This window comes from Stegodyphus dumicola, chromosome 1 (genome assembly GCF_044657685.1).
Source record: "Stegodyphus dumicola isolate Sdum_Otavi_A_Nest chromosome 1, ASM4465768v1".
Taxonomy (NCBI): Eukaryota; Metazoa; Arthropoda; class Arachnida; order Araneae; family Eresidae; genus Stegodyphus; species Stegodyphus dumicola.
In genome coordinates this window covers 68,095,713-68,122,236 of record NC_140768.1, presented here as the reverse complement: position 1 = coordinate 68,122,236, position 26,524 = coordinate 68,095,713, and the positions used below count along the sequence as shown (strand labels likewise).

At 34.1% G+C, this 26,524-nt stretch overlaps 1 protein-coding gene across 1 annotated transcript in view; it reads left to right on the top strand.

The window, feature by feature from the left end:
* The window catches only part of LOC118198090 (SCY1-like protein 2), a 459,500-nt gene that overhangs the window by 414,645 nt on the left and 18,331 nt on the right, over positions 1–26,524 (top strand). The window contains exons 15-16 of the mRNA XM_085816142.1: positions 8,941–9,149; positions 20,179–20,346. Coding sequence (XP_085672268.1) covers positions 8,941–9,149; positions 20,179–20,346 — 377 coding nt within the window. The remainder of the gene's footprint in view (positions 1–8,940; positions 9,150–20,178; positions 20,347–26,524) is intronic.

The following is a 26,524-nucleotide window of genomic DNA, read 5'->3' as shown; positions in this document are numbered from 1 at the left end:
TTCATCTAATAGCTCAAACTAATGACCTCTTTTAGCTTAGTATGTAGCGAGTAAATTCCTTCATTAATATTAAAGTAATTATTTCTCCTTAAGTGCTGTGTCAACAAGTTAGAACAAATTGAGCTGAATGTTGCAGATGAGTGAATGTTAGAAATTTTACCGTCTTCCCATTACATAACAAAGTTAAGCAGAAGACTCGATTATGCATATGCCATGGGAAAGGTGCTTGCCTATTCAACTCAATAAACATTTTGAGTTATTACTTTCAATTCAGGCTTACAAAGCAAATTTTAGATTGTTATATTTTTGAAAACTGTTATTTTTATTAAATGCTCAGATCCACATTTAAGATAAATGCGACTATATTACTTATAACTGGAATTTTAGCTACGTGTTCTTTTACCTTATTTTAAAGTAACGTGAATCATCAGTACAAAATTTTAAAAATTAAGAAAATCTAAAACGTTTCAGATTTTAAATTTCAAGTATGTCCAAAGGGGCGTTTTTTTAAGATTTTGTGTGTTACTTATATTCATTAAATATCTTGTTTTTCGCACTTAAACCATAAAATTCAGTTCAAGAGCAATATCGCAAAATAATTTTTAATTGAGCATATCTTTAGAATGCAGGATTATGTCGTTCTAGGTACCGTTGTTTTATCACATTGCAAGGAACATACATACATTTATGCAGTTTCTTCATTATTTAATTTCTTTAAATATAATATAGGGTGATAGCATTTGGTGGCAAAAATTTGAAAAGTGATTCAACGCATTTAAGTTTTCAACGCAAAACGCCTAAACAAAATTAAAAGCCTTTCTGGCTACAAAAGGGCTAAAAAGTGCATATAAAAGACATATTAAAAATAATGCAATTATTAAAAAGAAAAGAAAAATATGAAAGATTTCAGATTACACAATGCACCCAAAGGGGCGTTTTTTTAACGTTTTGTGTGTTACCTTTATTTATTAAATATCATGTTCTTCGCACTTAAACCATGAAATTCAGTTCAACAGCAATATCGCAAAATAATTTTTAAATGAACATATCTTTAGAACTTCCGATACACAGTCTCGAGCGCTGGAGATAAAAATGTTTATTTTTTTCGTACAGTGCTGCCATTACGCGCTTTGAAATCGTTGAGTTTGTTAATCAAAAATTCGTATAAGTTTTATAAAATATGGAATAGATAATAAAACAAATTCTAAAAATGGGTTCCAATTGCCCGTATTCGAGTGGAGGACTACTTTATTCGAAATTTGATGTCTTTAGGTACAGTTGCTTTTTCACGGTGCATACATTCATGCAGATTCTTAATTATTTAATTTCTATAAATATAATGCAGGGCTCTAATACATGGTGGCAACAATTTGAAAAGTGAAATTCTGTTTACAATAAACTGTGGCAAAATGCCAAAACGAAATTAATAGACCTTCTGTGCACATTACCCCCTTGGACTAACAAAATATAAAAATTTTATTTTTATAATTTTAGATACAGCATTAATTATAATGTTACAGCTTGAAAAATTCTTATTCAAATTTAGCAATATTATTAAAGCTTACAATATTCTTATTCGTCTAGTAAGTAGTTTAAAATTTATTTATGGCTTCCTTTCTTGCGTTTTCTGAACATTTTTCAAAGAAAATAAATTAAATTTAGCTTTGAGAAATGTAAGAGGATTTTTTATGTTCAAACCGAATCTTAAAATTTATGTACAGAGAAGCTTTGCTATGAGCTCTTTAAGAATTGATTCTATTTGGTCTACACGGATTAGTAAACTTTGAATGAACAGTGTTTGAATTAATCTCACGGGGGCTGAAAAGACTTCCGGCAGATTTGCCCTGGCATATATGCCAGTAGAAGGGAACAGTGTCCTTCTGGTATTTCATGCAGTGGTCCGTGGATTAAATTAACTGCGAAGCAAGTTAATGAGTCTTTGGTTTAGGTTAGAATCGTGCTTCTATAATTACTTGCGTCTCTTGGTTTCTTGGCTAATAATAAAGTCTCTTAGTTTCGCAATAATTTACTATATTCATCTCCTTCGATTCCCTGAGAGCTATACTTCTTTTTATTTGTTAAATTGCATTACATTATTGTCTTTATATGAAATAAAGTTAAAATGTATTTTCAATTAATAATGTACTTGGAAATTTATTGGAAAATATTTGAACAAGATTTGTAATTCATACCCATTTGGTATAAAGAAAATTAGATTTGTAAATAAATTGGTGAGTCGGTGTTAACAAACCAAATTGTCCCTTTCCCAGAAATTTCACCAAAATTTTGGCAATTTGAACAAATTATTTAGTGTTTTAAAAATATTGGGATTAAAATAGAAAATATATGGACAATGTTTCATCCTTTTGTAACATATACCAATACCAGCAAATGAATAAATCAAACTAAAATCTTTATTAGTACTTCATCTTTAAGTTACAACTCAGAAAAGTAACAAAACTTAACTTTTGTTGCTTTCGGCCTGATAATATATTAATTAGTCTGTTGACTACTAATCAAATATTTAAGATCCAGAACACGGGTCCTGTGCGAACGCGCGTTGTAACGTAATCACAACTGAAACGCTAACTCGTCAACAATCTGCACTCCAGAAATAAGAAACAGAATCACACACTAAGAGTCCTAAGTTGTCAAAGCTGTCTCTCTAAACTTAGATTTTTTCTGGTCATTTAAACTAACTTCATATGCAATTTTTAGTTCAGTAGAATAATTATGAAAGTGGGGGAAAGATTCACCATAAAAGATAGCATGTTAATTATAACAAAACTTACTCATGTACTATGTATATCTTCAACCATTTCTAAAACTATACGTATTCCATACAATAGTTCTTTACAAGAAGTTGTTCTATCATAATTCTCACAGAAGTATCAAGAAGATTTGGATGTTTTATGTTTCTAGTTCTTGTTTTAGCCGAGGATACAATATAACTTCGTAATTACTATGCTGTTACGCAGTGGGCTTTATAAAAAGGACATATAACGCAAATGTAAACGTTATTTCTCATTTGTCTGAATTTATGAATCACATCCAGACGCTTCTTAATGCCGAGTCAAAGTGGATTCTGAATTTTTATTTTTTTGTCGCTATTGCTATAAAGATGGAATGTTCTAGAGCATGAAGCCCTTGTTGCAAAGGTTGTGCTTTGTAGAAAGAGCTCGAGTTTCCCATCCTAAAACAAAAGAAAAATTTTAAAGGTGTGAAATTTCTTTAATTTGTCTTTAAGAGATCGATATTGCAGTCATGATTCAAATGTTCTCTTCTCTCGGTTGTTACTGATGAAAGAAATGAAGAAAAAAGAAGCACTCATTCGGAAATGAGGATAGAAGAATTAATTAAGAACTTATAGTCTTTGCAAAATTAGCTCGAAACATGTTTACGAACCATAGCAAAAGAAAGAAACTAACTCTGAAACCATTAAATACTATCTAACATCTTCAAACAACGGTCGAAAATTTAGATAATGATGCAGAACAAAATTATCATTAAATAATGACTTTAAGAAATACCAAAATATTATTAACAAGCATATTTTTTTCACTGATAAACAATGTACAATGCACAAAAAAAAAAGAGGGGCAGTTCGATATCTCCCGTTCCACTGAGCCGATTGACGAAATTCAAATTACGTTTTCCATGTCTCGAAAGCGCGATTTAGGATATGTATTAGATTTATATATAGCATTGTTCTAATATAGGTATTTTGACCCAAAATCGGACATTTTCTGAAAAGACATGCCACTTTTCCATATTTCAATTCTACGACTCAAATTATGCCCACCTGCCAAGTTTTGTAAAAATCGCCCGAGTAGTTTTTAAAAAATTAGCTCAATTTAAAAAATTGAGGAGCTAAAATTACCAAAATTTTTTAGCTCCTCAATGTTAATTCAATTTGATATGCATTTATTAATATCTCTTTTTTATTGCACTTACTTGATTCTTTCTTTCATAGTTCGAAATTTAGGTTCATTCCAAATAAAATTCACCCATTTTTTATCAATCATTTTTTAAATTTGTATTTTTAAATAATTTTTATAAATTTTTGGAAAACATTTCGTGTTATGACCTATAAAATTTTTACCGCCATCTTAAAGTACATGTATTTCTAAGTAAACCTGCAAAAAATACGAGCTTTTTATTCAAAATTTCCGAAGAGATACGTGAATTTATATATTGGAGCGTTTTGAAATTCGGCGTATTTGTTGAAAGCAATAATAACATTTAATGTGGTTTACGCACTTTGTTAAAATTATTTGAAAGTAGGAACGATGTGATATTTTTTCTCTCATGCACAATGTAAAAAGGTAGGAAGGGTGTGGCTTTTTATCCGCTCCTGCGCAATGGAAGGCAAAGGAAAATAGGTTGCCATATATTAAGAAGTTCGCCAAGTGAATTATTCTTGGTGAAAACTGAAAAAAAGTCCGCCAAGCTGAATTTTTTAATTTCTCCGTAAATTTCGCACCAAATTTTACAAAATTTAATATTTAGGCATAATTTGAGTCGTAGACTCGAAATATGAAAAAAAGTTGGTATGTTATTTCAGAAAAAGACCCATTTTGTGTCAAAATACCTATGTTAGAACAATGCTATATGTAATCTAAATATATATCCTAAGTCGCACTTTCGAGACATGAAAAACGCAATTTGAATTTCGTCCATCGGCCCAGTAAAACGAGAGAACTGTTCCCTTTTTTAATTATTTTTTTTTTATTATTTATTTATTTATTTATTTATTGCGCCGTATACTTTAACAGTTTCGAAGCTACATTAGGATTCTGCCTGTTTGGCAAGATAGACTTCACCGTTTCGGTTTACAGTAGAATCTCTGATAACAGACAGCAGTGGGCCCTCACTGATTCCGAATAAAAGATTTTTCCGTATAACTGAGTATACATTTATAGAACTTACTACATGTTAATGCTTCGTGATACCATCTCTAGAAGTTGCAACAAGCGAAGTCCGTTGGTGCGTTTTTCAATTTATCTGCCATAAAAATAAATGATATTAAAAATCTACCAGATTATTTAATTCAAATACATATACATGATTTTATACTACAGAAAAAGAAAATTAAAAAGCATTTTTAAATTATCATACCTATAATCACATTAGATTACGAATTTCTTAATATGATGATATAAAACTTCCTATTTCGTCTATTTCTATTTATCCTCTTAAGTGGATTCGAATTAAGACTTGCGGTTATGAAGTGATGCTAAGCATTATGTGCTAAACTAATTACTTTTACAAATCATTATTTTATTTGGATTTTTATACGTGCCTTTCTGAAAAGGTTATAAATGTTTATGTTTCGTAATAAAGGAATTGAAACAATATATATATATATCGTTGTAGAAAAAGAAATGAGTGTATTTTTATTCTTCTCCAAAGCAATTATATAACTTCAAACTAGCCGATATTCCTATCTAGTCGCAATTAATATTATTTAATACGAACAGGCATCTAAAGTAACGCAAAAGGGAAAATTAAAAATGTCACTTCGATGATTTTCCTTACTTACCTCTGTCTTCGAGAATAAAACGCAATTTAATTTTCTACTCAATTATAAGATTTCTTGACATAATTAAATAGCAAGGTCTTTTTTCAAAAGTACGATATAATGAGAAAGGTATCATTAAAACTGAGAAATTGAAATTGAATAAAGAGAAAAGGTAGCAAATTCTTATGAAATGGAAAGGAAGTAATCGATTTGGCATTAATCGATATCAACGATAAATGTATTTTAAAAAGCAAAAGATTAATTTGGTTCCGAATCGATTTTTTTTATACCAAATACGAAGTTTGAAACTTCAATTAACACAAATTCAATTTGAGATGTACTCTGGATTTAATAATTTAAGTGGTGATTGAAATTTCTATAAGGTAGTGATATAAAATATATTAAGTTAAATTTAAAGTTGATACATTATGTTCGAAAGCTGTTTCATTGAAAAGCATTGTTTGCTCGATATGATTTAATTACATCAGTATTAAAAGAGATCATCTGAACTGTGAAACGTTATATCACTTTTACATTTTATGAAATAGCAATAATATTTCGAAAACTTCATATTTTCGAAATATTGCTTCTTCTCTCTTCTCTCCTCATAAATAAAAATTTATTGTTTTAGCAATATAAATCCTCTCATTTCTGCGTTCAACAGTAAAATGTCACTTTCAACTAAAGAACCTGGAAGCAGAATTTTCAATAAAATCTAAATATGTATATTCTAAAGTTTTAATATAAATATTACTTCTGTCCCTTTATGCGCTGTTTTTAAACATTTGACCTTTCTGAATCACATTATCATATTTATTTTTCACTTACATTTACCAGTTTTTAGGAAACCAAAATACTTATCTTATATATTTATGTTAGGAATTTGTTCTTAGAATCCACGTGCATTTTATACCTAGATTTAACAAGTACTTTTACAAGATCCATTTCATGCATAACCATATAAATAAATTTTATCCATTTAAGTTTCACATGCCATATTTTTTTGTAATTTGACAGTACTTTCAGGTAAAGGCACTTTTTAAGATGTTCCTCTCTCGTCGGTATAATGGTTATTGGAGACTGAATGATAGTCCGAAAATAACGGATTTCAAAATACCCGACAAATATGTATAATAAAAAATTTGGCGGGGGGGGGGGTATTTTGTGATACCACATATATGGCATATAACATATAATCTAATTTAAATTTGTGTAATGATTTTAAAATGCGTTGATGAAAACACTGGAACTTTAACAGCTTAAGATACTGCGTAGATGACAGAGAAGACCGTAGTGGCAGAGTGATGATGACGCAATTTAGCACTACGTATCTTGAAAAATCACAATCTTTATTTTTTTACGCATATCAAATCATCCTTTTTCAGAAAAGATGTTTCCTAATTATATTTGAATACAGTAAGTTGCATTTTGAAGTAAACGTCATCTTAAGTAAGTAAGCAGCAGCATGGTTTAACAGCGTCTCTTCAGCAGGATAGCTGTGCGGAAATGCAGAGTATCAAAGTACTTCAGAGGAAGCAGGGTGGGAGTCGGAAAAGTTTCAGTTCAGAGTTTTGGTTTACAATTAATTTGATTGGACAAGAAGCATCTGCATTAAAACGTTACGTAAGATAGAAAACACTGGAACCTGTGAGAAGAGATGAATTTAGGGCAGATCACCAAATTTAGAATGTTAATATTGAGGTCGCCAATTACTTTTTTTTAAAACAGCTATCATATTTTGTTATATCTTGCTCACACACACACATATATATATAAATACAATAAATTTAAATTATATTATATGTTAAATAATTTTTTTGAAATTTCTAGAATAATTGATTAATCTTGCGCAGTTGCAGTAACCATTAAATTCATAAACTATTACAATTTTAGTACTTCCCAATTCGAAACAAACATGAAATAACATAAAAACATCAATGGAATGGATAAATAGAATTAATAAATCTTGAAGTGCTTAAATTGAAGCAAAGAGGTAATTGATACATTAATTAGAAAATTAATGAAAGCAATAAGTAAGTATTAATTAGGACTGGCTCTTCCAAACTTTTAGCTTTTGTATACTATCAACAATTTCTACCATGCCATTTGCAATATAATCAATCTACATATTATAAAGCATGAGAAATATTAAGTCTTTCCATTTCCACTTTTCCTTTGTCCTTTATTGTCTTCTTTTATTAATCTGCATTTCAAAAAATACCCTAAATGTAAAAAAGATTTAAATTAATTTATATTTTGTTTTAGTTGTAAAATACTGACCACGTAAAATTAATCAACATTTTTCGTTTTAATTTTTGCAAAGAATAACAGCCACATCGGCGATAATCAGCAGTCAATTAGTTGGTAAAATTTTATTATAGTTAATTATCTTATAAAATTTTTTTAATTAAATTTCTACGGCTTATTTCGTTCTTTAATTTATTTTATTATTGAACCTGATTTATCCCAATCAGTAAAAAACCCGATTAACTCAATCTTTATTTATTCATATTCATTTTATTAGTTTTATAAATTATATAGATATATAAATGCATATATATATATATATATATATATATATATATTATAATATGCATCCGTATCCATTTTAAGAACAGTTTTAACCGAAATTATGAAAAATTGTTGTAAAAAATAACTAGAAGTTCAAATCTTTTAAAATTAAATAAAACTTTATTTCGCTGTGAAATAAGTTCTTAAGATTTCAATGTATCACTTAAACGATTTTTAATTTTTAAAAAGATCTCAAAATTTGAGTTTTATTCTTATTAGAATGTTAATAAAATTAAAATTTCAAAATGTTAGAAATTTGCATTTCGTAAATCCGTTCCAATTTTAAATCGCATATTTTTCCTGTGCATTTAAGTTACTGATAAACATACTGATGATAATTAATTATAAAATAATACACGTAGTGACTTGCTTACCAGCACGAAATGTAGAAATTTTCAAAATTCGAGAAGCTTTTATGAGAGAAATAATGTTAAGAAGAAACGAATCATTTCTAGAACAGGAGAAAAGAATATCTGCTTTATCTTCTGAAGCAATTTTTTTTTATTACTGAAGTTAGAGCCAAATTTTAATACTGATATTTTATCACGAAATATTTAAAAGGAAACTAACTATTTTTATTTATCTTTTTTCCCTAACTCGGTAACTTTTAATTTAAGTTAACATTTTATAATAGCATTTGAGCTGATCTTTGTAAATATCAAATGGTGACATTTTTGGAGATCAATACAAGGGGTTTTCATTGTCAGTATTACTTTTATTATAAAATTATTCGTAACTGTTAGTTTTCTAACCATTTACAATTTAAACGCATTTTATTAGACTGTATTCAGTCCTGTTATGATGAAGTACAATTATGCTTTTCCTAATCATCTTCCGTTTACTTTTAGCATCCTCCTCACCGGATTCAAACTTATTGACTGTCCAGGGTAATCTTCCGGGACGACGTCACTCAGATAACACCATCCAGCCGCCGAGGATCTTGGTCGCACCAGCCAGTCCAGACGGCAATCTAAAGCGAGGTTCAAGTGCTGGAATGTTACCCATCAGGAGACACTCTGGGGGTCAAGACAATCGCTTCAATAGCTGGACACCCAAGGTAGTAATGGCTGTGAAAGCACGAATTCCTTTATCTTCCCTTCTATACCCTTAGTTATTGGTAATCTGTTACCCTGGAAAACATGTGTTCGACTTCCTCTACTATTTCCATTTCCTTTCAGGGTAGCTTATTTCCCTAAACGCAGCTAATTAATTATATGCAGTTTTCATTATATAATAGTTCCTTTCCTATCAATTTACTGGAATTTTAATTCGTATCCTTTCTTGTTCACCTTTTAATAAGTATTTTAGGTTTATAGAAACACAAAAAATTTAAAAAACATCAAATATAAGACTAATTCAGAAATCAAACAGCGTTATATTTACAAAGTTTTGTAAATATAACGCTGATTTTTGTTGTTTGATTTCTGAATTAGTATTTATTCGGCGTGTTATTGTGTCTTAATTATCAAATATAAGCCCTAAAAGCTAATGGAGACACTGTTTAATATACATAAAGCACTGTTTAATATACTACGCTGAAAGTGATGAACGCATGCACAGAAAGTGACGAATTTCGGCAGAAGGAGAAACACAACAGCTAACAATAAATGATGCTTATTGCAACATGATGCACTTATAAAACGATCGAATACACGGTACGCTCAATAAGTTGTAGGATTACCGCTGGGGGCGATACAGGCAACAACACATCTGAGTACAGACGCAAGGAGCGTGCAGGGGCTAAATGTCCATTCCTTGTTAATCATTTGCCACAGTTCGTCTTCTTAACGGGGCGGTTTCAACACACACAAGCGAGGTCAATCACGTCCCAGACATGTCCTATGGGTGAGAGATCTGGTCATATAGATGGCCAAGGAAGCACCTTTGTAACTTGCAAGTCATGTTGGCTGAAATGCGTCATGTGCGGCCTGGCGTTGTGGTAAATGGTATTCGGCACGCACTGAAGGAGGAGTAGTTTTATCGGAGGAAGAACGTCATCCGCGCATCGTTGCACAGTCATACTGCCAACAATACGGACTAGTTGTGAGCTGCTATCGTAGTCTATGCCGTCTCAAACCGTGACTGCGCGTTTTCTTGTAGTATGGCGTTCCACAGTTGAAGCCAGATTGGACTTGTCCTGACATCTCCGAATCATACACAATGACTGTTACTGCTTAAACAAAAGGGTGGTTCCTCGAAAAACACCCCAATATGCCACTTCAAAATCCACGTGGCTCTCTCCCGATATATCGCAAACGGAGGTGCCTGTGCTGTTGGCTCAACCTTCCTAACGGACACCATGCGTGTAGTAGGGTGGAGCGAAAAAAATATTTTAAAAAAGATAACAAATAAAATAAATAAATAACAACATTCTCAAGTAGTAGAGAGGCATGTGAGACTAGTGATAGAAGCTTCATTTGCAACATGTGGTGCAGAAGCCAGGGATGGATTCATACGCAGTCGAATGAAGTCCCGGAACGAATTTACGAAGTTGGACACCAAGATGAATATTTTGGTTCTCTTGTGGAACCTGAAGATGATTAAGCTGAAACTGTTTTACTGGCATTTTTTTACCAATGACAACCATGTATTGGGTCAGGAAACAAAATGTAAAAAAAATCGTTAAAACAATTGTTAAAAAATAGTTTGATGTTTTCATTAACATTAACATTGATTTTTTATTTACCTCATGTGGAACCTGAAGTTCATGGAACAGAACTATGTGTTGGGTCAGGGAATAATAAAATTTGAAAACAAAATTCTTGCCTTTTTCACTCCATCTTAGCATGTAGGCCACCGATTGCCAATTAGCGAATAATAATTTTTGTCGATATAGAAGCCTCAAGAATGCCCTTCACCTGTTGCAAGTACATATAATCTATCACTTAATATGAATAAATTAACTTCTCCCATCGAATATAATCAACAGATTATTGTAATAATTTGTAATATTTGTTTTATAAACACGGGATATAAAAAAGTTCTAAATATTCCTTCTACAGTGCAATCTTTAAATGACATTCAATCTGGATGATCAATCGATGTAGAACAGGATGAGTTTTATTCAGCAGCCATCTCTGCCTAAACATAGAATTATTGTGATCTTACCTCCATGTTAAAAAATTACGATGTTGGTCTCTTGTAGCACATAAAACCATTGCCTGTGCCCTTTTCAGGTTGTAAGGTATTTCTCCTGCCTTCGTGGTCTAGTGGTCAGAACACTGGGCCGGTATTTCAGAAGTCCGTGGTTCGATTCCCGGTGAAGGCGTTGCTAATTTTTCAATCTCTCTTGCTTCTAAAAAATCCTAATGTCTCTACAATGGCGCTCGAACTAAAAAGGTCGTGGATGATGAATCTCCACACCCAGGATTTGGCAATTGGGTCTCCTAAAATCCCCAGTCACCCTCAGTGAGCCGGTGTTTCAGAGGTCCGAGGTTCGATTCCCGGCGAAGGCGTTGCTCATTTTTCCTCTCTCCGGCCTCCAAAAAATCCTAATGTCTCTACAAGGTCTTCAGTGTATATTGCATACAGCTTTAGGTTTTCTACACTACCGCTTCTCACCTTAAACATTATTTCCACCATTGTTCTTACAATTATTTAGTTTTCACCAAATCAATTTACATCCTTTAATGCCACATATTATACATATGCAGAGCTTATTTGACTTGTTAATCTATTCTTTTCCAAAGAAATGAACCCAAATATATTTGCTATACTGTAGGGTTTATAATTATTTTAACTAACATTTATTTTAAGTTTAAACTATCTTTCCTGTCAAGCCTTACTTTCCCCTGGAACTGCCAATGCCAGAATATGTAAATTTGAGTAGAACGCGCAAGCATTCAAATTATCAGCGGAAGTAGTATGGTTTAAATAGAAGGAAACGAGTTCGGTGAGAGAGTTATTCTTACTTCGCGAGCGCGGAGGTAGAAATCGAGAATTAAAGAACCCCGCGTTGCGGCCTATGTGCTTGGCGGGAAGTAGTTGCAATTGTTCCAGTGAGCTTCAAGTCTGCTGAATTAGCGGCGGTATTTTGTAAAACGCGGTGAGTTAGTTATTTTAGAGAGCCTCGTAGTTAGAATATTGTCTTTACTTTCTTTTCAGGTTTTTATTTTTATTTGACTGCCTAGTTGGCACAGTTTGTAAGCGTCAAGAGGACGCAATTGTAATTTAGTACGTTGAATAAAAAGGGACTTAAACCCTTTATAAGACTCTGTGGTTGATACAAGCTTTCACAGTCACCTCTAGGTTGCGTGCTAGTTAGAGGCGCGCAACGTTATATTGGCGCCCGAACACTTATCGAACTGAAATGGCCGAAAACTGGATGGAAGCCGCTGGACAACAACAAGAGATGACAACGCAGTTAGAAGGATTTGGATACCTGGTCCAGACTTTGAGAGCATCAATCAAGCCAAACGTCCATTTCGACGGAAAAAATTCGGTGGCGGTATTTCTCGAAGGTCTAGAAAACCACTTTCAGCTCTACCCTGTGCCTGAAAGACAAAAAGTCGCCATCGCCACATCAGCACTAAGAGGACAGGCCGCGCTATGGTGGAAAAATATAGGAAAATTTCTAATAGGTGAATTTGGAAGCCCGACGTATACATTTGAAAATTTCAAAAAATCGTTAGTAAAGGCCTTCCCCATTGTGAAAGATCGCGCACGGCTGGAAGCCGAGCTATATAGTTTCTATCAACGGGATACAGCACAATTGACGGACTTTATTTTATGAAAAATCAAACTAACGGATATGTTGTATGGGAAAAAACCCGATGGTGAGATAATTGAAATAATATTACCAAGATTGTTACCCGCTGTCCAAGACTACTTTGAAATTAGAAACCCAACCACATTGCAGGAACTTTTCGAATTGGCGGTGAAGTTTCAAAATCGCAGAATCGCGGAAAGAGCGAGAGGGAAAACATATTCTCAAAGTACCAGAAGGAAGGAGGAAACAAGAAATGGAAATCGCTCATATGGGGGAAAGAACTATCAAGCTAACGCATCGAAACTTGAAGGGCAAGGCCCAAAAAGAAAATTTGAAAATAAGCATCCGCGTACCCAGAAGACACAGATTGAAAGGAAAGCTTTAAACGACTAGAGGGGCCTGTGAAAGGGAGGGTCCAGACCCCGGAAGTTTTAGAAAAACCCTCAAATAGACATCTAAATACAGTCATCGTAAAAAACTCACAGCTACCAATTATACAAGTCCTGGTTGGCGATGTACCAGTAGAAGCCCTCATCGATACAGGAGCAGAAGGAAATTTCATGAGTGAAAAGTTCTTCAAAAAGAATTTTTATAGGATACGACTCTTTAAAACCAGAAATACGGAAATTATAGCGGCGCAAGGAAAAACATGTCACTGCATCGGGAAAGTATCATTGAACTTACAGATAAAAGAGGAAAATCTCAAAGTATTAATTTTTGCGGTGAAACACCTCCAACACTCTCTTATTTTAGGTATGGACTTTTTAAGGGCCGCGAGGGCCAAATTAAATTTTCAAGATAGTTCCGTGGTGCTGGAGATGGACCAGAGGGTGGTGGAACCGGTGGAGACACCTGAATTGGACCTTAGCCATTTGAATGACCAGGAAAGTAAAGCAATACAGCAAGTGGTGAGTAATTTTTCTCATTTGTTTTCAGAAAAACCGGGAAACTGTCAGATCGTGACTCACAAGATTCAATTAAATGCCGAAAAACCTTTTAGGACTAAACCTTACCGCTATGACAAACAAAAAGACGTAATCATCGAAGAACATATTAAGGAGATGTTAAAGAATAAAATAATAACGCCCATAAATAGTGAATACGCGAGTCCAGTCGTATTATGTAGGAAAAAGAACGAGTTTCCTCCTTCGGATAAAAGGGCTTGGAGGTTTGCTATCGATTACAGAAAACTTAATAGCGTTATTAAATTCCCAGTTTACCCTTTGCCGGTTATAGAGGAAATTATTAGAAAGATTAAATCTACAAGATACATGACTACGTTGGAATTAACGTCTGGCTACTATCAAATAGCTATGAGACCCGAATACATACATAAAACCGCGTTTATAACAAAATCGGGCACTTATGCATTTTTTACGCATTCTCTTTGGGTTGTGTGGGGCCCCGTCAACATTCCAGAGAGCTATGGACATTGTTCTAAAGCCTGTCCTAGGAAAACCGACTTTAATCTATCTAGATGATATAATTATAACGAGTAGTACGTTGGAACAACATATTAAAGACCTAGAAGAAGTTTTTAAATTATTAAAAGAGGCCGGTCTTACAATTAACGCCTCAAAATGCAAGTTCACAACTAAAGAACTTAAATATCTCGGTTATAAAATTTCGCAAAAGGGTATAGAAACGCAAGATTCAAAAATAAAAGCTATTAAGAATTTCCCACCGCCCAACACCGCCAAGAAACTTTCGTCTTTCCTTGGACTATGTTCTTACTATCGATCTTTCATAAAAGATTTCGCTAATATTGTTGAACCACTCTTAGTAATCAAAAGAAAAAGGAGTAAATTTACGTGGACAGCGGAAGCTAACACGGCTTTTGAAAGATTAAAAGAAGCGCTTATTAATGCCCCTGTTTTAAAATTCCCTGAGGGGGACGAAAACCTGGAAATTGCGGCAGATGCATCAGACTATGCGGTGGGTGCGGTTCTTATGCAAAATAACCATCCGCTGGCATTTTTTAGTAAAACATTGAATCAAACACAAAGGAATTATACAGCTACAGAAAGAGAAACATTAGCCGTATTAATGGCTGTACACAAATTTCGAGTTTATTTCGGCAAATCGCCAGTAACAGTCTTTTCGGATCATGCGGCTGTTGGTAGACTTTACTCGGGAAAAAACCTAACGCCCAGGTTAATAAGATGGGCTTTAAAACTCCAAGAATATAATATCACAATAAAATATAAACCGGGTAAGGAAAACAATGTAGCTGACGCACTTTCTCGTATAAAACTGGACGATGAAGGTAATGAACTTAAATGCGCTGTATTGACTTCAAAAATTTTAGATTCTAGAGATACGGTTATTACTGAACTGAAAGCTGATCCTGAATTTGGAAATATCTATGCTTATTTGAAAGACCCCGAAAGCTTTGAGCACACAGATATCGATGCGATAAGAAATAGAGCAAAAAACTATGAAATAATAGATAATTTATTATTCTATACGAAAACAACGAACGAAAATCTTGAGTATAAGCCAGTCATCCCAGCCTCGCTTCGATTAAGCATTTTGAAGGAGTTGCACGAAAAAAAAAACAGCGGGCCATCTCGGGGTCAGAAAGACTTTAAAAAGGGTACGCGAGGCGGTATATTTCCCGCAATTATACAAAATAGTAACGGCGTATGTCAGGTCCTGCAATCAATGTCAGTTAATAAATGATATTAATTACAGCCCGGCCGGGTACTTAAATAGCATTCGCGCTATATTTCCGAATGAAATTTTAGACATAGATCTCCTTGGTCCCTTCCCCCAGAGCGAGTTAAATAAAAATCGTTTTCTTTTAGTAATAGTAGATCATTTTTCAAAATGGATAGAAATTGTTCCACTTAAACGCGCGTCAGCCAAAACAGTCGCAGATGCATTCTTACACAGATACATTTTAAAATACGGTGCACCGATAAATGTCATTAGCGATAACGGAAAACAATTCATTAGTCAAATATTTGAAAACATATGCAATGGACTTGATATACGCCATATCAAAATGGTTCCGTATAGACCACAGGCTAACATAGCAGAAAGAGTTAATAAAAACATTGTAAAAATAATTCGCAGTTACGTTAGCACACATCACAAGCGCTGGGATGGCTACATAAATGAATTAGCTTATGCTTTAAGAACGGCACATCATGATACTACGGGAAAAACTCCAGCAGAATTATTTTTAGGCAGAAAGTTAATTACGCCTTTAAATAAATTATTCTTTGTGCAACAAAGAGAGCAGGAATTTAGACAAAAGGACGTGCAAAAACTAATTGATCAGGCGCTTAAAACTTCGAATACGGCAAGAAATAGACAAAAGTTATATTACGATAGAAAACGCCGTGAAGCAGATTTTAAAGTTGGGGATAAAGTATTGAAACGGAAATTTTCTTTATCAAGTGCCCCAAACAATTTTATGGCAAAGCTAGCTCCAAAGTTTGAAGGCCCCTATGTAATTCAGGAAATCAAAGGAGTAGTCTTATATCTTAAAAACGAGAGAGGGGAAATCTGTAAAGCAAGTCCCGACCAGGTGAAAAAATACTATAATCCAAATGATTTTGAAATCCTTAAAAGTTTCTTGCAGGACTCAAGTCTAAACGAAATAGAAGGGCCAGAGACTGCAACAACTATTCCACCACCCAAGAAACGGAGAACTGAAGAGAGACCTAGCACTTCTACAACCCGGACGTCGGTATCAAAAAGAAAAAAGGATTTTCAAACTCCGGCGTTTAAGAAAAACAAAAATACAGATGAACCGGGTAAAGAAACCGTGGTAAAGACGAAAACACCACCTATAAAAGATGGCAGGAGAAATTACACATCAAGGAGAACGCGCACACGGCCACAGAGTCAGGTACCAGCAAGGCCGCCGTTCCGGAAACTGAAACGCCAACAGGAGGCACAGAAGTACGAGGAACAGAAGAAATTCAAGGACTCCAGACCGGAGGACGTCAAGACCAGCCGTCCCAGGCAGAAACGCAAAGGACAACAACCAGACGATTACTCCGTCAAGAGGCCAGCATGTAGAGGACGCAAAAGAAAGATCAATGGGGACGACACGCGGAGATCAACAAGGAGAAGATTGACATCCATGACACCTCTAACTTGGGATCAATTTTGTCAAATACGGATGACGGAGTTTCAAGCATCGAAAACTCAAAGATAAGTTAAAACCTTCTATATTTTTTTTTTCTCTTTTGTTCCGAAATGTTATGCATAAGTACGAAGTTCTATGTTTTGACGAAAGTCAATATGTCTCGGTTGAGACTTAGTTTTGTTTTACTTTATTTAGCTAAGGCAAAAGTATTATTTTCTTTAAGTGTAAAAGCTAAAAACAAGCATTTTCTGTTGGTCGAAAGACTAATTCTGTTATGTTAAAGCCAAAATTTGGCCGGAGATAAAAATAACTTCGTATTCTTGTACTAATAAGAATTTTAGTTCCAGTACCGCCAGCTTGGCGAAGAATGAGTAAAGTAAAAATTTATTTTCTCTTATTCATTTTATGGTAAATTGTAAAAAGCATATGTATTAAACTTTTGTAAATGTATGTAAATACTTGCATGTTATGTAAAAGTAGAATTTAGTCTAGAAGCATAAAATTGTAGATGCTAAAAGTGAATGCTTAAAAGCAATGAAGTCAAAATTTAAGTATTAAACTGTAAAGTCATGCTTTAGAGCGAAAGCCTGCATGTTTAAAGATGAATGAGGGGGAAGTTAGAATGAATGTGTTTTGTAGGGTTCTCCACCTACATTTGAATTTTTAAGAATATTAAAGTAGCTCATTGAGTTGTAGAATGTCGAGTAAGGTGTGTCTATTTGGTTGTTGATTTCTAACAAATCATGGTGGTTAGGGGAAGTGTTGTAAAACTAAAACACGAATATTCCCGTTTGACACCACACATGGTGGAGAGCCAGGGTAAAGTTAAATTAATGCTTGAAAAATTGAATGAATGTGAAGTAAGCAATAACTAAGAAAAACGAATCGTTAAAAACAAAAATTTATTGTGTCAAGAAAGTGTAAATTATAATGTATGTAGAAAGATACTGATACTTATTCCTTCCAGATGCTGGAAGGAAGGACCAAGATTGATTGATGAAGTCCAGGAAAAGTTGCTGTAAGAAGAAAGCTTTGTAACGACTAACAGAATTTTAATTGTTACATAAGATTTTTTTGTGTAAACGAGGCTTTCGCCAGTTAGTTCAGAATTAGATAAACTTACAACAGGTCGTTTGTAGGACCTGCTTCCAAGTTTTCCAAATTCTGGCAGCGGCAAATGTAGGGTTTATATTTATTTTAACTAACATTTATTTTAAGTTTAAACTATCTTTCCTGTCAAGCCTTACTTTCCCCTGGAACTGCCAATGCCAGAATATGTAAATTTGAGTAGAACGCGCAAGCATTCAAATTATCAGCGGAAGTAGTATGGTTTAAATAGAAGGAAACGAGTTCGGTGAGAGAGTTATTCTTACTTCGCGAGCGCGGAGGTAGAAATCGAGAATTAAAGAACCCCGCGTTGCGGCCTATGTGCTTGGCGGGAAGTAGTTGCAATTGTTCCAGTGAGCTTCAAGTCTGCTGAATTAGCGGCGGTATTTTGTAAAACGCGGTGAGTTAGTTATTTTAGAGAGCCTCGTAGTTAGAATATTGTCTTTACTTTCTTTTCAGGTTTTTATTTTTATTTGACTGCCTAGTTGGCACAGTTTGTAAGCGTCAAGAGGACGCAATTGTAATTTAGTACGTTGAATAAAAAGGGACTTAAACCCTTTATAAGACTCTGTGGTTGATACAAGCTTTCACAGTCACCTCTAGGTTGCGTGCTAGTTAGAGGCGCGCAACGTTATAATACAAACGATAGATTCCCAAAATTTTTTATTTTGTTTTTCGACAATAGTTCTTTCGACATCATCGGCGACAGCATTGTCTCACATGCTACTGCATCACAAATAATTTTAATTTCTGCTGAAATGTCACCTTTTTATCACTTTTTTTTTCACAAAAAGTGATAAAAACACTCCTTTTAAATGATTTCAAATATAAGTCACATTTAAAAAGGAGTGCACTAAAAATAATGTTGGCATTTACTGTCACGGATGTTCATGCCTTTCTATTATTAGTACCTTAACGTTTTCATATAAATTGTCCATTTCGTTTTTAATTATGCATATTTTAAGTGTAGGTGAAATATTTCTTTGTGTATAACCAATATGTAAGAGAAAACAATTAAACTGTGTTGTTGTTCTAGTGACTTAATCTCATTTGTCTGACAGTAACATCAGAACAAGCCCACGATATTAATCGCAGCAAGAAGAGCAATATTGCGCCTGTCGTTGTCTCGGGTCCGAGGGTCTTCCACCCCTCTTCTTCAACCATCAACTTCTTAAGAGGACTTTCAGCTCACCGCATATTTAAATTAACCCCATGCCGCACATAGACTCTACATTTGTAAACATCCATCCCTTCTCCGGAATTTGAAGGGCCCTTCGGAACAGCATCACAGTGACATCAATATTAAGTGGAATTTCACTTGCGGGTAGAAGATGTAGGCTGAAGAAGTAAATTTTAGTGAGCTTGGGGGTGGAATTGTGACACTTTGATTTGCTAGAAACTGCTAGACGATAATGGAACTGTGTGACATCGTACTGCTATGCGGCAGAAACCTGTTATTCGATTGAGGTTTTTAGGCCTCAAGCCCTGAATTGTGTTCATAAACCTGTTCTTTATATCTTATAAAATATCGAATTCCCCGTCAGTCCCTCGGTAACAAAATCTTGTGATTGCTTTCCTTTCCATTCGAAACCCAGTCATCAACATGTTCTTTAATCAAGATCTTTGAAACCGAAATCTCTGCGGCCAAAATGAACCTCCTCCGACCTCAGCAGACGATTGTCATTTTATCTGCAGCAGATTTCATTTCTCGTCACACTTTTTTGTAAGAAATTAGGATTAATGCATACATTTTGTACAAATCATGATATATAAACACCAGTCTTATTGTCTTATTTCATGTTCATGCTTTTAACAGTGTTTTTGTTGACGAGCTGTCATTTGAAAAGACACATAACGATTTTTCAACAATATTGTCGAACTTTTTCAATATTCATTCGAGACTGCCAATGACAGTCGTTCTTGGATTCATCATCAGCAGCTTCAATCCCGTACCAAGGGAACAAAACAATGGACCATGCTACTGCTTGAAACCGTGCCCTTTACACAGCATCTCAAGTGTATGTTTCGGTTGCTACTTTTCTCGCTTAACAACAAAATTTTATCGCTATTCTTTGCTCAGATTTCAAATATCTGACAGCATGTGTTCATTATATTAATGGTTTAAAATTATTGCACTGTGCGGATAATATATGCTTTGTGTTTCTTCAGGTAACTCCTAACTTCAATATAGAGTTTTTCACTCCTACAAGGCCTGGAATGCGACGTTATTCAGCAGCAGCGGTTTGTGCTACAGATTTGCAACGTACTGCGGGACAAGTACCCGGAGGAGCTCCCAATCAAGCCTCCAGTATTCTACAACAGATTGGATCTGGTGTGGTAGGTTCCTTTTTATAATTAGATTTCGTCTGTAAAAGAAATTTATGAAATAAAAAATTTCTAAAATTTTAAAAGAGTAATTATTCAGATAATTATTCAGATGCAAAAAAATCTCTTACTCCGCGCCACTTTTATATACCTCCTTTGAACTGTTGAAGGTATAAAATATAGATAGACTAGGCCTTAACGGCTCTTATTATTCTTAAGAGTCGTTTCGATTAATCTCCTGTACTCCAGCTGCGTAAAGGAGAGCTTAAAAAAGGACTTTAGGTTCTCCTTATCGAGGCAAAAGCGAAAGGGCAGTGAGTAATAATAAATCGGTTGCTCTTATAATTGATTTGGAAAAAGGTGGTGTGATATATACTCTTCAGCCAGAGTAAGATCATGTAAGCATCAGAGCCGTGTTTGCTTATCGATAAGTTTAGCCCAAGAAGTCAGTTTTAATTAATAATTTAGTGAAAATACTGTCGGAAAGGGAGAAGAAAGAGGAAATAGAAAGAACTGGAGGACTGAGTGCGAGACTGATTGTTAAGCAGCCTTAATGCGATAAGTAAAAGACACAACAAGGAAAAATCGACGGAACCAAATCGAGTACGGAGAACAAGAGAAATGAGAAATACTGATACGAACTGAGTTTAATTTGCAAGGATCAGCTTTCAACTGAAACGCGCTATTCCAATCCGATACTTAGAGGGACGGAGAAGGTGAATATACGATTACAAGAAAGGACAGTATTCATCGAGTACCTTTACTGTGCTGCGAATGTATCCCAAAAGGGTCTTTCTAGACTGTTTTATGCAGTAAACACTTGCCAAGTACGGATTTGAGGAACACTATTTCACATGTACACGGTATTTTAATTTTTTCTATTTAATTTTCCAACGTTAGAATTTCATTCATACGAGATTTTATTTTCATTCGGGAACAGTAAATGAGCTGGTATCCAAATTACTTGCCATCGTCTCGGCGAAGAAGTGTTTAACACTTTTCAATCTAAAATGACACTCAAGAATTCCTACAGATTGCAAAAGCAATTTTTCTGTGAAGAATTTTTAGCTATGGAAGAATTAGAAGTCAAGAAATTGATCGAAGAAAGACGACTGAAAAATCGGATGATGACAGCAAAAGCAATTTTGTTTAAGAAGGTAAATGGGCTTAGAAGATATTTTAAACTATTTGTTAAAAAAGGCAGAGGAACTGTCTGATTTTGCAATATAGATTGGTCCAAATGAAAAAATAAGAGCACATTTTCTGAGAGACATTGAAAAGGCGTACGATCTTTACCACGAAACTTATACAGAATATTGCATCAGTCATTGTTCCAAGCAAAATCCACCAACTTAAAAAAAACTTACCAAGTACTTAATAATCAGGAAAGAAAATCCTTTGAAGTAACATTTGTTTTGTACTTTTTTAATTACAACAATATGTCTTTTTTTTATTTATAAATATTTTCTTAGTCTGAGTAATAACCTAATACGATTTTCCATAAAAAGTTAACTTTGCGGAACGCGATGTTGTTCTACGCGCAGTGTACTAATGACGTAACATCAGCGTTACTGGAGTTCTTGGAATTTTAAGGTGTTGTTACTAATGCTCGCTTGTCTGACCTATAGTCAGTCTAAGTCCACGAGATACCTCAACGCGAGGAGCGCAAGGTACGCCAGTCGTTGGCAACAGCCTTGAGCACCTTACAGGTGACAGTGCGATTTAGTTCAGTTCCGCCCCCAATTTTGATGTAAAGCATCCCAAGAGGGCGGGGCCGATGGTCTCCCACCCTCTCTGCTTCCACCAAACCACACGAGAGGACTTTCGGCTCGCCACATATTTAGAGTGTCGCCGTGCCGCACCGACACTTTGCATTTACAAACATCCATGCCGGAGCCGGGTCCTTCTCACGCCAGTCAACGACGCTAACCACTATACCGGTTGAGCGGCGAAATTTTAATGCTATAAATGTATATGTAAATCTATTTTTAAATATGCCGATTGTTATAAATGTGCTTTGTTCCAAAATTACATGTAAATTCATCATTAGAAAAACTTTATTTATGACCTAACATCTTTCTTAGTAATTTTATATTGTATGATTTTATACTATGGTATATTTTGTATTGATTGGCATATCCATATATGTGTAAACATAAGGAAATATTAAAAATGAATATTAGAAAATTATAGGCTTATTTTGTTTACCTGTCCTATATAGTCCTATATACTTTCTATTGCAAATTTAACCTGGGTTGATTTGGTTGCATAAATACCTGGTACATTAAAATAATTTGGATTAATAAGAATCAAAATGGTATATATCAATTCAAACATGATTTCGCTATCTTTTTATCTTCTTGGCACATTAAAATATTTTAACCATATGAAAAAACATTAAAAAGAAATTGAGTTCTTAGGAAAACCTGGAGTTCCCTATAGTTTCTCTAAAGCTTCCGTAAGTCAAAATCAAAATTGAGAAGATATTTTGAGTACTGTATCGGAAAGCTAAAGATCTAAAATAATTAAGTAATTAATAATTGTTAATAATTGTTTTATTTCTGTTCTGATTATTACCTAAAATAGTACAAAACAGAACAGTTTTTCGCGATAAATTATTAATAAAATAATGTTTTTCTTTTTCTTTGTGATATAGAATACACCCAACGCTGATTATTTTCGACTCTTCTTTGCGTTAACGTTCCTCAGAATAGTAAGGATTCCACAAAAAGTTACAGTTACCGGTTTTCCAAAGTCGACAAAAGAGTTTTAAGGGTAACCGAATGAACAATGTTTAAAGACCATTGTCCTATACCAAGTAGGAAAGTCCGGTCAACCGGTATAGTGGTTAGCGTCGCTGATTGCCCTGCTGAAGGGCCTGGGTTCAAATCCAGGAGAAGGCGTGAATGTTTGTAAATGTATAGCATCGTTGTGGCATGGCGGCACTCGCATGTTTTTACCCTGAGCCGAAACCCCTCTCATGTGGTTTGGTCAAAGGCGAGAGGGGTGGAAGGCCCTCGCAACCATCCCCCCGGGATGCTCTCCATCAAAATTGGGGGCAGAATCGCACTGTCACCTGAATGGTACTTAAGGTTATTACCAACATCAGGCGTAATGTAGCACTTCTTCCCACGAGGAATTTCGTGGGCTTGGGCTGACTACGTCAGACAAGTGAGCATAAGCAACAACAAAAAGTAGGAAAAAATAGTTCTTCCGAATAATTTCTGATCACCTTCAATAAAAGGGTGTTAAGAGCTTTGATAAAGTAAAGATAACGGTTGCGCTTCCCGCGCTTGGATGGTAAGTAGACAAATTTTGGCATGGAAATAGTATATGTAACTTTTCCTCAAATTTTTTGTGGACTATTAATTACGAAATCGAATCAGAATAATAAATTCCTGTAATTCATTTTTCTGATATTTTTTGCTAATTAAATTTTGTGTAGCATGTTAACTGTAAACTCGAAGCATAATTATAAAATAAATTGAAGAAATGTGCACTCAGCTTGAAGCTATTTCCCTAAAATGCCTAAAAACACTATCTGCAGTGATAAAGAATGTAAATAACGGCAGGTAGAAAAACGCCAATAATTTTTTATCTCTGAAATACAACATGAAATGTACTGTAAATTGCTTAAACTTTTGTTTTTCCAATATGAAAATGAGATCAGTCAGTAGAAATAATTACAAACCAACAGCACATTACTTATTCACCAATTAGGTTTGAAAACATGAAATATTTAAGAAAGGGAAATGTGCTTAAAATCAAATTGCAAACACTTGCCAAAGTAAATACCTTTCTCTTATTCTCCAATCTTTATTTAATTTTTCTTCAATTCAATTCATGATTTCTTCGACTTTTATTAAATAATTGCCACTATTTCAGGTAAATGTTTGGAGTATTGAGTGAGCAATAATTTCTTTCTCTAATTTCAAAAAGATTAGTACTTAAATTTGTAATAAATATGTTAATAATTTTTTATTTAAATTTAGCATGATTTCGAGTCGTAGGCATATTTTGAACATTTTAAAAATATGTAAGAGCATTTTTCTGCTGACGCCAAAGAATACACTTAAATTTTGCTTTGTGGAAAGAACTATGTAAACATTGCTCATATAGTTAAGAAAAGCACTTCTTATGTGTAAATAAAATTAAGAGAAATTCTAGGATATTGAGAAATAATAAAAGATAGCACAATGAAACCTGAGAATCTGAGCTTATATTACGGTGAATTTTAATTAATCATAAATCTGCGGAACGTTGCATGGATATTACTTAACCTCAGAAAGTATATGACACAAACATCGGCAAAAAAGTAACACAGTGTGCCAATAAAATATTGAACTTTTTAGTATGTTTAATATAAAGGAATTTTAATTAAAATCTGTATTGTCTTGTATAAATATGTGTATTTTTTTCTTTTATGTTGAAGTTTTCGGGTAAATATTTTATACATTTGTTTTGCTTCGAGCAAAGAGTTTTATATACGTATGAACATGCACGTACCTTCTGCACTGTATGCAATTCTGGCAGAACTGATTGTAATTGACTTGACAGTATGTAGGAAACATCTCAAGATTTGCTAGCTTTTTAATATATTTGAAATGCTCTTAAATGAGACTGCGTATCTTCGATTACCATAAAATCACGGAATCTCAGCTCTTAGTAGCTCATAAGGCTCAAATTTGGAAATTTATGGAAAATCACTCCCTATAAGAAGGCTGCACTAGCGGCCGAGTATACTGCCCGAGAATATAGTTACTGTCCTAGTATATAGTTACTATATAACTAGCCGAGTATATATAGGGGCCGAGTATATAGTTAAGATCGCTGAATACTGGGAGTTCGGCTTGGGATCCATACTAGGTGAACGGGCTCACTGCTTGGTGGCTTTCAGGGATTTCCTACATGTAACAAAAAGAAAGGTCTTCACGAAAGTATCCCTCCCCTTAGGTAGATAGACGCCATGTGCCTTACCACATTCAAATAGCTTAACCTCTCTCTATATAAGGAAAAGCAGAATGAATAGTTAAAATCGTAGTTAAGTTCGGTTTTATATCAGAGAAAAAACTTAGTCTTCGCTATACAGTTTCAACACTATGCTTTCGATCATTCAATTTTCCAGAGATAATATCTAGTATAAGAAATTAAAATGCAGAAAAACATTATGCAATGTTAAGTAATTAAAATACGGTTATTTCAAGTAAGGAGTTTTTAAGTCCTAAATTCACTCTTAAAGCGCGCTATAAGACTCATTCCTCACCATTTAGTTTTTGTGCTATTTTAGGAATAGAACACTGACGAACTTCCAGCTTCTGGTTTCGAACATTTTTGCTATCTTCCGAGTCCTTGGTTCCTTAAAAAAACGCATAATATTTATTTACATTTTATAGAGGATTTTTGAGAATGCCAAAAGCCATCTGATATACTTGTTATACACTTTAACTTGTGCACGGTTATAAAAACTCATACCACTTCAGGAGTTAAATTTTTGCTCCCGACAGGCTATTCATTTAAGAGGTAATGTGCTAAACTTATCATTAAAAAGTTAACTTCTGTAATGCACAAATTCTAGAAAATGAATTGCTATTCGAAATATTAACGCATAAGAAATCGAACAGAATGAAATATGAGTTAGAAGTTGAAACGTTAAACTTTGATATGAGTCAAGCGATGGGCACAGATGTTGTTAAAGATGTCGCGTCGAACGAAAATCAAACTTACACATTTTCGTCGATTAATCAAGTTCCATTTTTACTAAAATTGTAGAAAATGTTAACGAATACTTCCCTTAATACATTTTAAGTTGACCAGACGCACTTTTCTCAAATATGTGGACTAGTGGATCAAAAATATAGGTCTTAAAGATTCTTTTTTGTGTTTCATATGTATTCGTAAATTAAGATTTTTTTACCAGGTAAAAGATAAATGGCTCACAATTGGCCAAGCAATAAAACCCCTAAACACGTGTAATTTGAGGGGTAATTAACACGTGTAATTTGAGGTTTTTATTTGGGCGAACAGAATGAGTGTTTTCATGTTTTTTTTAGTGTGTAACTTGAATACGGTGTAGGTTTCCTTAAAATGTCCTCCATGAAGGCATTTCTTAGCCAAAATATCTCATGCGTGTTTTGCTTAATCTGAATAATTCAATCTTGGAAAATGTAGACAAAGTTAAACTTTATCTATT